Source organism: Ceratotherium simum, chromosome 27, assembly GCF_057802395.1.
Source record: "Ceratotherium simum simum isolate JZ-2026a chromosome 27, ASM5780239v1, whole genome shotgun sequence".
Lineage (NCBI taxonomy): Eukaryota > Metazoa > Chordata > Mammalia > Perissodactyla > Rhinocerotidae > Ceratotherium > Ceratotherium simum.
The window spans coordinates 5,439,457-5,452,210 of record NC_141926.1 but is presented as its reverse complement, the minus strand read 5'-3'; the positions used below and the strand labels follow the sequence as shown (position 1 = coordinate 5,452,210).

The following is a 12,754-nucleotide window of genomic DNA, read 5'->3' as shown; positions in this document are numbered from 1 at the left end:
AATAAAGGCGTTATAATTGCCTACGTAATTACCATTTCTGATGTTCGTCATTCCTTTGTGTAGATCCAGGTTTCCACCTGATATCTTTTTCTTCTGCTTGAAGGACTTCCTGTAGTGTATTTTATAGTGCAGAGCTGCTGTGATGGTTTCTTTGCTTTTTTCAGCTTTCTTGTGGTATAATTGGCAAATAAAGGTTATATATATTTAAGGTATATAACTTGACATTTTGATATACGTATACATTGTAAAGTGATCACCACAATCAAGCTAATTAACATACCCATCACATCACATAGTTACCATTTTCTCTCTTTCTTTTCTTTTGGTGATGGTGAGAACACTTAAGATCTACCCTTTTAGCGAATTTCAGGTATACAATTAAATATTGTTAACTATAGTCACCATGATGTACATTAGATCTCTAGAACTTATTCATCTTGCATAACTGAAACTTTGTACCCTTTGACCAGCATCTCCCCATGTATCCCTCCCCCAGCCCCTGGCAACCACCATTCTGCTCTCTGCTTCTATGAGTTTTTTAGATTCTGCATATCAATGAGATAATGCAGTGTTTGTCTTTCTGTGTCTAGCTTATTTCACTTAGCATAATGCCTTCCAGGTCAATCCATGTTTTTGCAAATGACAGAATTTCCTTCTTTTTTAAGGCTGAATAATATTCCACTGTGTATGTGTGTGTATCTGCTTGTGATGAATTCTTGCAGCTTGTGTATGTCTGAAAATATCTTTATTTTATCTTCATTTTTGGAAAGATATTTTGGTATAGAATTCTAGGTTGACAGGGTTTTTTCCCTCTAGTACTTTAAAGATATTGCTCCATTGTCCTATAGCTTGTGTTATTTCTGACATGAAATCTTCTGTAATCCTTTTCTTTGTTCCTTTGTATGCAATATTTCTTTTTTCTCTTAAGATTTTCTCTTTATCACTGGTTTTCAGCAATTCACTGGTGTAGTCTATTTCGTTTCTTATGCTTGGGGTTCTTTGGATCTGTGGGCTTACGGTTTCCATCAAATCTGTAAATTTTTTGGTTATTATTTCTTCAAATACTTTTTCTGTCTCCCATCCCCTCGTCTCATTTGGGGCCCTGATTACATGTGTATTTAGCCACTTTAAGTGGTCCTATAATTTATTGATGTTCTCTATCCCTCTTTTTTTTTTTTTTTTTTTTGTATTTTGCCCTCTCTGTGTTTCATTTTGGATAGTTTCTATTGTTATGTTTTCAAGTTCACTAGTCTTTTTTCTGCAGTTATATAATCTGCTATTAATACCTTGCAGTCTATTTTTCATCTCACATATGGCAGTTTTTATCTCTGGAAGTTTGATTTGGGTCTTTTTTTACAGCTTGTGTGTCTCTATTTAACATGTCTCATAATTCCTCTAGCTTCTTGGGTGGAAGACAGTCACAATAACTGTCTTAATAGCGTCTCTACTAATTCTATCATCTGTGTCCTTTCTTGCTGGGTTTCAGTTGATTGATCCTCCTGCTTGTTAGGAGTTGCTTTCCTGCTTCTTTGTGTACTTGGTAATTTTTTATTGGATGCCTCACGTTGTGAATTTTACCTTTTTGGGTACTGAATACTTTTGTGTTCTTAGAAATATTCTTGAGATTTGTTCTGGGTTATAGTTAAGTTACTTAGAAAGAGTTCTATCCTTTCTTGTCTCTCCTTTAAGCTTCATTAGATGGGATCAGAGCAGTGCTTAGTCCAAGGTTGATTCTTCCCGTTACAGAGGAAAGACCCTTAGTCTCTAATTGATGCCCTGTGAATGGGATTTGGGTTTGTCGTTTTTCTTTTTCACTCTAGGAAACAAGAGTAAACAGGAAACAGTTGGCAACAGGCGCTATTCTCAGCCCTCTCTGTGAGCCCCAAGCACTGTGCCTTCTAAACCTTTCAAGTGGTTCTTCACTGGCCTTCACTCATTTTTTGGTCTGTACTCAGCTGAGGGCTCAAGGGAGGCCCTCTGGAGAGACGTGGAACTTCTTTCTGTGCAGCTGTCTCCTCTCCATTACTCTCCCTGCAAGCTCTAACTCTGCTGGCCTCTGCCCATGTCCCCGTCTCCTGTGCCACACCCCAGACACTTTCTCAGGGCAGTAAGCTGGGGCAACTGTGGGGCTCACTTCGGCTGTTTCTCATGTCTCAGGATTAACTGTCTCTCCTTGCCCAATTTCCAGTATCTTCACAGCCTTTTGTTTTTTTTGTCATATATTGTGTCCAATGATTTAGTTGTTTCAGATGCGAGGCTAAATCTGGCCTTCTTACTCCATCTTGTCTGGAAACAGAAGTGGTTTCAAGGCATTTTTCATTTCTTTATGCTCTCCTGTATTAAGGTGTTGTTGAACTAAGCATGGTTTGCACTAAGCACGTTTCACTCATAATTATATTTGTTAAAGCTTCTCTATTCATCAAGTAAATATGTAAAAAAAGACAAATGACCTACTATGGAAAGACATTTGTAGCATAAAGTTTTACCATATAAAGAATTCTTACCAATCCATGAGAAAAAGATAGAAATTATAATAGAAATATAAATGGCCAATGAGTGTATTTTTTTAAGTGATTTCCCCAACTAGTAATTAAAAAACCTGTAAACATTAGAATCTTGGACTGAGGACCATCATTCCTCTTTCTATTTGGCAGTGCTGGTGAGAGTGTGGGGACTGGGCGCTCCCATACCACGTTGGTGACATGTATACTGCCTCTGTCACTCTTGGGACCATTTTGCCAGCGTATATCTGGATGTGTAAAAGTGAGCATGCCTTAACCCATAATTTTACTTTTAGTAACTCATTCTGAAGAAATTAAGAATGTGAGCAAAGATTTAGGTGTAAGATGTTTCATTAGGGGCCAGCCCCATGGCCTAGTGGTTGAGTTTGGCGCACTCCACTTCAGTGGCCCAGGTTCAGTTCCCCGGGCGCGGACATACACCCTACATCACTTATCTGAGGCCATGCTGTGGTGGCAACCCACATACAAAATAGAGGAAGATTGGCAACAGATGTTAGCTTGGGGTGACTCTTACTCAGCAAAAAAAAAGAGATGTTTCATACATTAGTGTTTATGATGGTGGAAATATTGAAACCACTTAAATGGTCACAAATAGGAATTGGTCAACAAATTTGATACGTCTGGAATATGGTTTTGGTGTTGTCATAGAAACAGCATGGTTGAAAATTAAGTGACACAAAAAGATTTTTATCACATATGAAGTAAAAATACAGTTTACAAAACAGCATGTGCTACAAGATCCCATCTTTGTTCGAAAATTGATGCATAGAAAAAGATAATCCTCTAAAATATGAACATTAATTATTTCTGAGTGCTGAATTTATGAGTGCTTTTATTTCTTTATTTTTATTTAGTCATATTTTCAAGTTTCCTACCATAAATATGTATTGCCTTTGTAACAAGAAGAGTAGGGTTATTTTTAGTTATTTAAAATGTTTGTTCAATATTTGCATTTTCGTGCTATAGGCCAGGGGTGGGCAGACTTTTTCCGTAAAGGGCCAGGGAGTGAATACTTAAGGCTTATGGTACAGGTGGTCTCAGTCAGAAATGCTCCATCGCTGTTATAGCACAAAAGTAGCCACAGCCAATATGTAAATGAATGGATGTACATGGCTGCATTCCAAAGGAACTTGGTTTTCAAAGAGAGATAGATGGCAGGCTGGATTTGGCCTGTGGAATATCCTTTGCTGACCACAGCTATAGGCTCTTGGGGGTCTAGACTAGCTGCGGGCTAGCATCCCTCTGTGCTTAGGTATTTTCAGGCTCTTGTTCATTGCTTTTCTCTTCCAGCGCACTTAAGAAAAAGCCGTGAACCCACATGAATGGAATCCACATTTGTAGAAAATGTATTAATCAAGTTTGTTTTTCTCCTCACTTTAAAACCATTCTTTTAAGGCCATTATTCCATTGTTATTTTGACTTTTTCTTTCCTCAATATAAAAGGATCTTATTTGGTAGGCCTTGGGATCTTGAGGCTTTAGTTATAGAAAAATTAAATGCTTAACAATGTTATTTTCTAGTGCCTAGGTATTCATTTCTGCAATTAAATATGGATGAAATGGGTAACAAGGCCTATCTATGTCTTTTTCTTTTTCCAAGTAAAGCTTAAGATGTCAAACAAATCCATACTCTCGAAAGGAGTAGGTAAGTCTAGTGTAGATAAATGAAATACTGATGCCCCCCAAACCTGCTTTAAGAAATCCTTACAGCTTCCTTCCCAGTAAAAGCGTTATCTGAGAGTCTGCTAGCAGAAGTCGCTGATGAGTGTTAGCTCTCTTACTCTTTGTTACCAGTGATGTCATGAATTCAACGGTGCACCCCTTTACCACTCTGGATTCTGGGTCCTCTGTACACTGTAGATGTGACATAGGTCAAGGGTAGGGCGGGGTAGAGTCTCCTGGGCCGGTCCAACCCAGGTGATCTTGGAACCCATTAAGAGTGTGGAACAGGCTGATGTGAGGACACTATTCTAGAATCCACCAGAGAGCACGAACTAGGGTTGCCTCCGCCAGGGGACAGCCCCATGATTCAGGCAGTTTCGGCTGAGATTTCTGCTACAGACACTACTGCCCTTCCTTCTTACTCTTCCTTGCTCGTCTCCACTTCTCCAGGAAGCACCACCAACACAGCTGTCCCTACCGGGCACTGACCCACGATGCTCTCTCACCTGCATAGCCTTGCTATGCAGCCTTGCTAGCCCTCCACACAGCACCTGATGCTTCCGTATATGCCCTTCTGCACATTGCTGTCCACCACACAGCTTCAGCACCTGCAGACCTTGAAACATGCTGTTGTTCCAGTTGCAAGGGACTGGACCCTCTGAAGGCACGTAGCCACTGAGACCTCCTCGGTGCATGCTTAGATGCCTGAGCCGTTGGAACCTGAGTGCTGATATGACTGTGGTTTGATAAGGCAAGGGGTTATCTCTTTTGTCATATGTTAGAGATGGACTGCTCATTTCATAGCTGTGGATTTCCCCCCTTCTGTCTCCTCAGAAATTGCAGGTGCTCTGGTGTCTGAAATTTCTGGACCTTTCTCAACCGACGACATAGCCAGCAACTGTGTCCCCACCCTGCCTTTGAATGAGCCCATTTTGTGGATTGTCTCCTATACTCTCATGAGCGTGTGTGGAATCATCCTTCTTATCTTAATCATCCTGCTGCTACTTCCATCCCGGTGTCAGCAAGACCCCCAACACCCCGAGGTTGTCACTGATGAGTCCTCTCTCGTCCGACATCGCTGGAAATGAAGAGCAAAGCCTGAACTCAGGCAACCTTGAACTCAACTATTAAGAGAAATAAATTTCAAGTGCAGCAAGCAGGGGTTATAAGGCAAGGTTTCTTCCTATGTCAATTAGTCTTAAATCTCTGTTCTGCTCCCAGATGCCTTCCAGACTCACTGTATTTTGATTCTTAATTTTAAAGCTTCCTCCTTCTCTCCTACTTCCAAGAAAAATGATAATAAAAAACACCTCATTCTAAACCAAAACAGAGTGAATTGGGCTTCAGACTTTATGTGACTGGTTATGCCAAACTGTCTAGGTGTGCCACCAAAAAAAAAAGCAAGCCTTGGCTAGTTCTCCTCTTCTTCCCATCTCTGGAGAAATGAGTGCATATAGTTTATAACTCCTCTTAGCTAATGGGAAGCTTTTTGTATTAATTGCATTTAAGAGTATTTTGCACCAAGCCTCAGCCTGAATCAGAGTCATACAAGAAGGCTTGCAAAATGATGGCAGAAGAAGAAGCCTGGAGCCTGATGATATAACCATCCTGCCCCCTTCTGAGTTGGAAAAGAAGCAGTAAGCCCCTTTTCTGGGTCTCTCTGTGCTCTGAATGGGAGCTAGAGTCCTCAAGGAGGAGATCATCACCAAACAGCCTTCACCAGCCTCCTCTGAAGATAGAAGGCCTTCTGTCCATCGTGGTAGAGTGGGAAGGAAACCTACTCTTTTGTACTTGCTACTTCCATAGTATTGTTGGTATAAAAGTCTACCTCTGTTGAGACTTTGCCTAGGGTCCTGTGCCTGGGTGTGAGTGCAGGCAGCCTGGTTCCAGCTGCTGCCCTCACCTAAAAGAATCCTCATTCCAACAGGTGAGATGTAACAGGTGCTGAACTGCACATCAACCTGGAGAAGTTCTGTCACCAAGCTTGTCATTATTTGCATATGCTTAGTCTCCCTTAAAATTAATAAACAGGGTTTTAATGCGAAACACAAGTTCTATTTCACTAGCTTAGTTGTTTCTTTCTCCAAATTTTCTCTGAAGGTAGGTTTATTGTTACCCTTTGGGGAAATAGGGAAATGGCTAAATGCCCTTACTTCTAAGCAGCTCTCAAGGGAAGGAAGATGCAAGACCTGCAAAGGACGGGAAGGGAACGCGCACTTCTTCCTGTGCTTTGAAACCATGTGTTTCTGTTTGCAGAATCCCCTAGACTCAAGCACACCCATCTGAATCAGCTTAAATAAACCTGTTGAGCAGTTGACCCACATCCTTCTTCCCCTTGGCATGTTCAATCTTTGGTGATGAGTTGGATGTGCAGTGGTATCCTTATTTGAGGAAATTTCCACTTGCTATCATTTATTTAAGGCCTTTGCCAAAGAAAAGCAGAAGACTTTAACTCAGTGTAGTCAGCTTTATGTGATCTGAGGTAATTAGGAGAAGGGTTCAAAGCCAATAGCCCTTCTCTCTTGTTCTTGTGCCATGTTCGCTGTTCACTCTGCGTTGCTATTGGAGTGAGTTGGGTATATAATAAAATTCCACTGGAAGGGCTAACTATGGAGCATCTTCTCCAGCTGGACTGTTGTGTTCAAAATAGGCTACATGTGGATGTTTCAGCTATCTGGTCCTCACTGGCTCCCCAGGTCACCTCCATATTTAGAAATATATGACCATGCCAAAGAGATGTGGGGCCACTTATACGTGTCATGGTGTCCTTGCAGACTCTCCAGCAGCCAGAAGAATCTGTGAGATTGTTGTGGAGAAGGTTTAAGTTGCATCTTAAAAAGAACATGAGTCTTCTGTGTTCTTCAAGATATAGCTCAAGCATGGCAGGAACAATGCCCTCTTGGAATGGGACGCTAGGAGGGGATTCTGTCGTCAGATGCTCATTATCATTTCTGGTCTCGGCTAGTTGACGGGATAATTTCAACATACATTTCAGAGTTAGAAGTCTCTGGAAGTCTGATTCTCTTCTTGCCCTGTTGGCTTTTTCACTGGTTCCTATTTTGTGGGCCACTTTGCACACACTTGAAGGCAACACCCCTAGACTGTGCTTTTTCCCTTTGCTGTGAAAAGTCTGAACCCCTGAAATGAAAAGAGAGAATTGCAGATATGACCCAGTTAGTTTTGCTCCGTATTTCTTCATACAGGTGTCTTCTGTTCCCTTGTCTCATGTTAGGTTCTGAGCTGGGGAACATTTATGTTGCTGCATATTAGCAGGCACTGTTCCCAGAATACATGATAATAGCAAGTTAGATGTCAGGCTAGGGTATTTGAATGAAGTTTGCTATAATACTCTGTATTTCCTATCAAATTTCTCTACCCTTTCATCTCAGATGTCATTGGATGTGACATTTTAATGGAAATACTTAAATTACAAAAGCATAACTTAGCGACAGGGATGAAATAGACGATTGAATGTGGGCTGTTTTCCTGGCATGCTTTGCTGCTGAAAATTGGACTTTGAGTCAAAACCCTGTTAGTGACACCCACCTCCTCGAGTTACGTAAATTGATACTTGGCTTGGAAAACCCTCAAGGAGGCTTGCTTTGAACAGGAAAGGAAGTAGCAACCATTTGAGGGTGTCATTTTTACCTTGTAACACACTGTGGAAAATGCTGGAAGATGCTCCTTTCCTGAAAGATGCAACTTAACATTAGGTTGTTGTCAAAACCTTGTCAACTCTCTGATGGGAAATGGATGCTTCTCCATGAACAATTTTTTTTAAATAGGGTGATGCTTTATATCCTTGATAAGTTATTCGGAAAGCTGAAATGAAATCCTGTCTTCAACTGAAGCTGTTTATGGAAAATAGCAAGAAATGAGTTGGGGATTGATTCTATTTTTTTCCTCCAGAATTTAAAAAAACCACAAGTCATTGGTTGACCTTTATCGTACACTATTTTGTATTTCTTAGAATCAAAAACAAGTACCTAACATTAAAGAAACAGATTCCTTGAGTGTGACAGTGGAGAATGTTTCCCTGAACACAGTCCACTCCCAAATATTTGGAAGGATTCTCTACTGATTCATTGTGAAATGCAAAGCTTTTGGTTGGAGATAAATTTTGGGTCAATTATGGTTCGAAATTATGAAAGGAATTCCCAGTGATGCAGCATTAACAACTCTGCAGAGCTTTGAGAGTTTTTTTGCAAAGCAGTTGTGATTTGGAAATTCCATTAATTCACTTAAGAGGTGAGGAAGGATTATTTCACTATTTAATAGGTTCTTCACACTAATGAAAATTTGCTAAATTCCTCTTACCAGATCCCCACATGGTGGAGTTGCTCAGCATAGTTCAGTTCTAAGTTCTGGCCTGGTGCCACTTGATGTCTTTGGGAATAAATCACTGCCCAACACCTGTTCCATAAACAGCAATAATTGAGTTTCACAGACTTCATCCTTTTCAGTGGAAACCAAGTAATTGGATGGAATCCCAGTGCATTTTCTCTTGCACAAACTTATTAGAATTGATTACAGAACTGTTCAGAGGAAAAAACTTGCCACTAAGATTTTTTCTTTTTTACGAAAAACAACTAAACACCACAAAATGTAAAATTACAGGTTTTGCCAAGAGACTAGGTTTTTAGTGCCAAGAAAACTCCACACCACAGAAGTTACTGTGTACATTTCTAGTGGGTTTTAAGGATTTCAGATTTGAACCTATGGCAGTTTACCAATTAAATAGCAAGCTGGAAAAATACATTTCAAAGTGGGGAAGGAAAATAAAAATATAATCAAAAGTATGCTAACAAAATAAGAATTTGCTGTCTTGGAAAAGTAGCTTTAATTGCAGGAATCCTCAGATTTCTTTACCCTTAAAGTTGCTGAGTCTGTTGGAGATGTGATTTATTTTACGCAGCCACAAATCCCAAACTTCAAGAATATTCAAGCTGGAGTCGTGTGTCGGATATCAGCATGGACAAAGTGAAAAAATGTGGCCCCTTACGCTTTGCATTGCCCAATCCAGGCGAAGATTGGTTCATTCAAGGAACAGAGAGTAGAGGATGGTTGAGACTTGGAAAATTCTAGAATCTGGGAAAGGAGGTTGGGTAAGAAGTCATATCCCTTGGTCAGCAGATGACCACAAAGGTCTGGAGGGACTGACGACATCCCTGTATGTCGTAGACTACTCACTTCACCCAAGTTTTTGGCACAGCCTACTTTTTAGGAATTATCCAAAGGAACCTCTTAGGATTTATAATTTGTCAAAGAGAAAGTTGCTTTGCAGCCGTATTTAGATCCCCTCTGTCCTAGTAAAACTAGAGGTGCCTGAACTCCCAAGCAGGACACGGTCCTTAGGCTGCCAGTTCAAGGTTGTGCACTAGGAAGTTCACAGGGCAGGGTCAAGAGGCTGGAGCCAAAGGGGAGGTGGCAAAGTTTGAGATCTGAGCATCTGGGAGAGGGTCCTGGCAGCCGCTGCCCTGAGAGTCTCATTGAAAGCCAGAGCAACTCAGATGCAGCCATTTCCCCCCAACCATGCTGGGCCAGCCCACTGATGTGGAAAGACTCCTGCAGGTTCCTGACCACACTGCTCTGGGAACCCCTTCTGTCAGAGACACCTCCAGGAAGAAGAGCTTGAAGGGGAGCAGAAGGCTCCTTCCTGTCACTGCTGTCAGCCTCTGAGCACCTGTGCATCAGTGTGGCCCAGGGGCCACCAGCATCCCTCGCAGGTCCATGTCATCCTGGAGCTCACCCTGGTCCTATTCAGAGTCAATGCAGTCATTAGTCTCCACTGGAGAGTCTAGTGAAACACAACCCATGACTTTCAGCCTTGGGCGAGTGCCCTGGGTTGGTGAGAATGTCTTCCTGGGGGCGGGTGAAGACAGCCTGACACAGCTATTAGCCATATTTGAGGAATGGGGAAGTGAGAGCAAAGCCAGGCCTCGTAAGTGACATCCATGTGTCTGTAAAACTTCTGGTCACATTAGTTGTTTGAGGACACACAACTTCAACCAATCCATACTGTGTTTTCTTCCCTACCCGAGCTTTCTCTGGGTTTTTTATAATCAGATATCACATACAGATGTCCAGTGTTTCCAAACCACATTGCACTGTGTAATTTTACAGCACACTTGCTCTTCAAGAGCAAGCGCCCAGTAGCTAAAGGCTGGGTCAAGAGGCACTTAAAGGTTCCTGATACATTCAGATCCAGCCCAAGGCAAGAGTGACTCCAGAGTGCCTGATCTTTGATGCTCCAGGGCCTCTACGTGTCCCGTGAAGCCTTTGGGTACTTGTTGTGTCCAGTTAGCATCTCAGGTTACAGGAGAGGCTGTGCTGGTAGAATACCTGTCTCGCCACTAGATATCCGCTGGTCAGGGTCTGCCCGTGCCTACCGAGCAGCGATGAGAAGTGGGTAGATCCCTTTACAGGTGGAGAATGATTTGTATGGGACCAACTGGGTAAAGTCTGAATTGTACGTAGCACACAGGTGTACCCCACACATATCAATCTGAGTAGAATATTTTGTCAATATAGATTTATAATTATATAGTTACAAATTATAGATTTATAAAATCGAGTTCAAATGAGTTAAGCACAACTGTCATCTTAATGGTATTACTAAAAGGAGACTCAAAACATTGAGCATCTTTGAAACCTTGCTTCCTTTACCAATAATGTTTTTCCACAGAATTTTCTTCATTTAGGTTGGACTATATGTGTTTTTATTCATGGTGCATGCACGGATCAGAATATCGTAAGAAGGCAAGAGTGTCCAAAAGGGAGGGCTTATTTTTTTCTCTAAGTGCTGTATGTAGAGGTTGTTGAAAATTTCCTGGTATAACTAAGATTTCAGTTTGCCTCATTTTACCTTTATTGAGGTAAAATTTCACGTTTTTGAAGTTAACACTTCTGAATGAAAATTAAGGAAACATTCAAAGATTATCTTTTTGAGATAAAGAAAATATGAACAAAGCTAATTAAGGATCTAATGATCTATAATGGAAATCACCAAAAGTAAACTTACTTAACTCCAGTTTCGTATACAATTTTGTGTTCTTTGTAGCTAGTGGTAACGACTTGGGGTTTTTTTTTCTCATTTTCCTAATTGTAGATATAATGTTTTACATTCTCATCAGTGAGTTTTGAAATTCTACTTAGCGTTGGGATTACTTAACATAATGTGAGGAAAGAGGATGAATGAGATTTGTCACGAGCTAATAAAAGCTGAATGTTTGTAATCTAAAATGATGTACTTCCTACTATCTCTGTTAATTTGCACTAGTATATAGTTAAGTATATGAGTTATATATAAAGTATATAAGTTAAATATGCTTAAAGTTTAAAATCCCTATGTTCGGTCACTTAAAGCAGCCACTCATTTTTTCTTTAAAAAGGTGACTTTGTTGCTCTAGCAGTGTGTCTGTACTGGCCAAAGAGCTGTAAGCCTTGTATTCTAAAAAGGATGCTAAATACAGTGCTTTGCAAAACGGATTTCTGTGTGTATCTCAGATGAACATCCTTTAATACACAATTCTTCAGTGTAATTTGTATTTCTGAAAATGCTTAAGATTATTTTCTATTTGCCATTTGGGATTTTCCTCTGTTTTTAGTATACCGTGTTGGTTTAAATTCAAGTCATGGTAGGACCAAGAGTAGCAGTAAAGAGGCATCCACTCCATCCTAGAAGTGGCCCTGTAGCTACTGACCTGTGTCCAAATTGTTGTGCGCTTCAAACCTGGAGTTTTCTAAAATGATCTTATTTTTATACTTGTATGTTCCACCAGTTTAAGATGTTGTATACCATTGAAAAGGAAATAAAAGAGTTTGGTTTGTTTGAATAAATAATACTTCCAACTTGTTGGGTTTGGCATTTTTTTATTACTAGGTTCAGGTCACACGCCTGAAATTGCTGTTGGTGGCGTGTCGTGGTCCGCTTACCTCTATCACTTTATTGTGGGTTCCTGGGAAGTATCCAAGATAGAATCGAATGGAGGGAGGGTCCAGGGCCATTCATTAAGCTGTAAACTGTTCTGAAAATGAGAGAAGAATGAAGTCCTGTAGATGTGAGAACCATCCCAGGAGCAGAGAGAAACCGAGTGTGGATCAGACACCCAGTAAGCAGATGTAAGCAGCCACAAGGATTGGACAGGGTATTCAGCCTCGTCCTGGGGACCAAATATGTCCAGACGCAAATGCCTGTGCCGTCTCCCTCACACGGTCACCCCGCAAAGAGATGGTTTTCTCCCCATTCTCTAGACGGGAAATCAGCTCCAACTCACATACCGAGGAAAACACAGTCAGAAAAGTGTTTGCCATGGAGGTGGACCCAACTTTGTCCGCCTCCGAAAGCCAAGCTCTTTCTCTGCACCACATTCTAGCCCAAGTGCGATGCGGAATCACACCTTCCAGAAGTGTGATGTATCATTTGGGCAGTAAGGACCCAGCTGAGTGGGTCAGTCTAGAGAGGGGTGTGCGCCAACTTGTGCAAAGCAAAAATGGCACTTAATTAATGGAGACGGACATCACCCATGAGCCGTGATCTGGCTGCTACACCAATCCTTGGGAAATATGCTT

The 12,754-nt window shown here is 41.1% G+C and overlaps 1 protein-coding gene across 3 annotated transcripts in view; it reads left to right on the top strand.

Annotated features, from left to right (window-relative positions):
• BACE2 (beta-secretase 2) overlaps positions 1 to 12,037 on the top strand; it is a 90,344-nt gene extending 78,307 nt beyond the window's left edge. For 2 of the 3 annotated variants that reach the window (XM_087418063.1, XM_087418064.1), the window contains exon 9: positions 5,018 to 12,037. In XM_087418063.1, coding sequence (XP_087274189.1) covers positions 5,018 to 5,271 — 254 coding nt within the window. In that variant the 3' untranslated portion in view covers positions 5,272 to 12,037. The remainder of the gene's footprint in view (positions 1 to 5,017) is intronic. The other variant, XR_015548705.1, reaches the window with a different exon arrangement.
• The last annotated feature ends 717 nt before the right edge of the window (positions 12,038 to 12,754 follow it).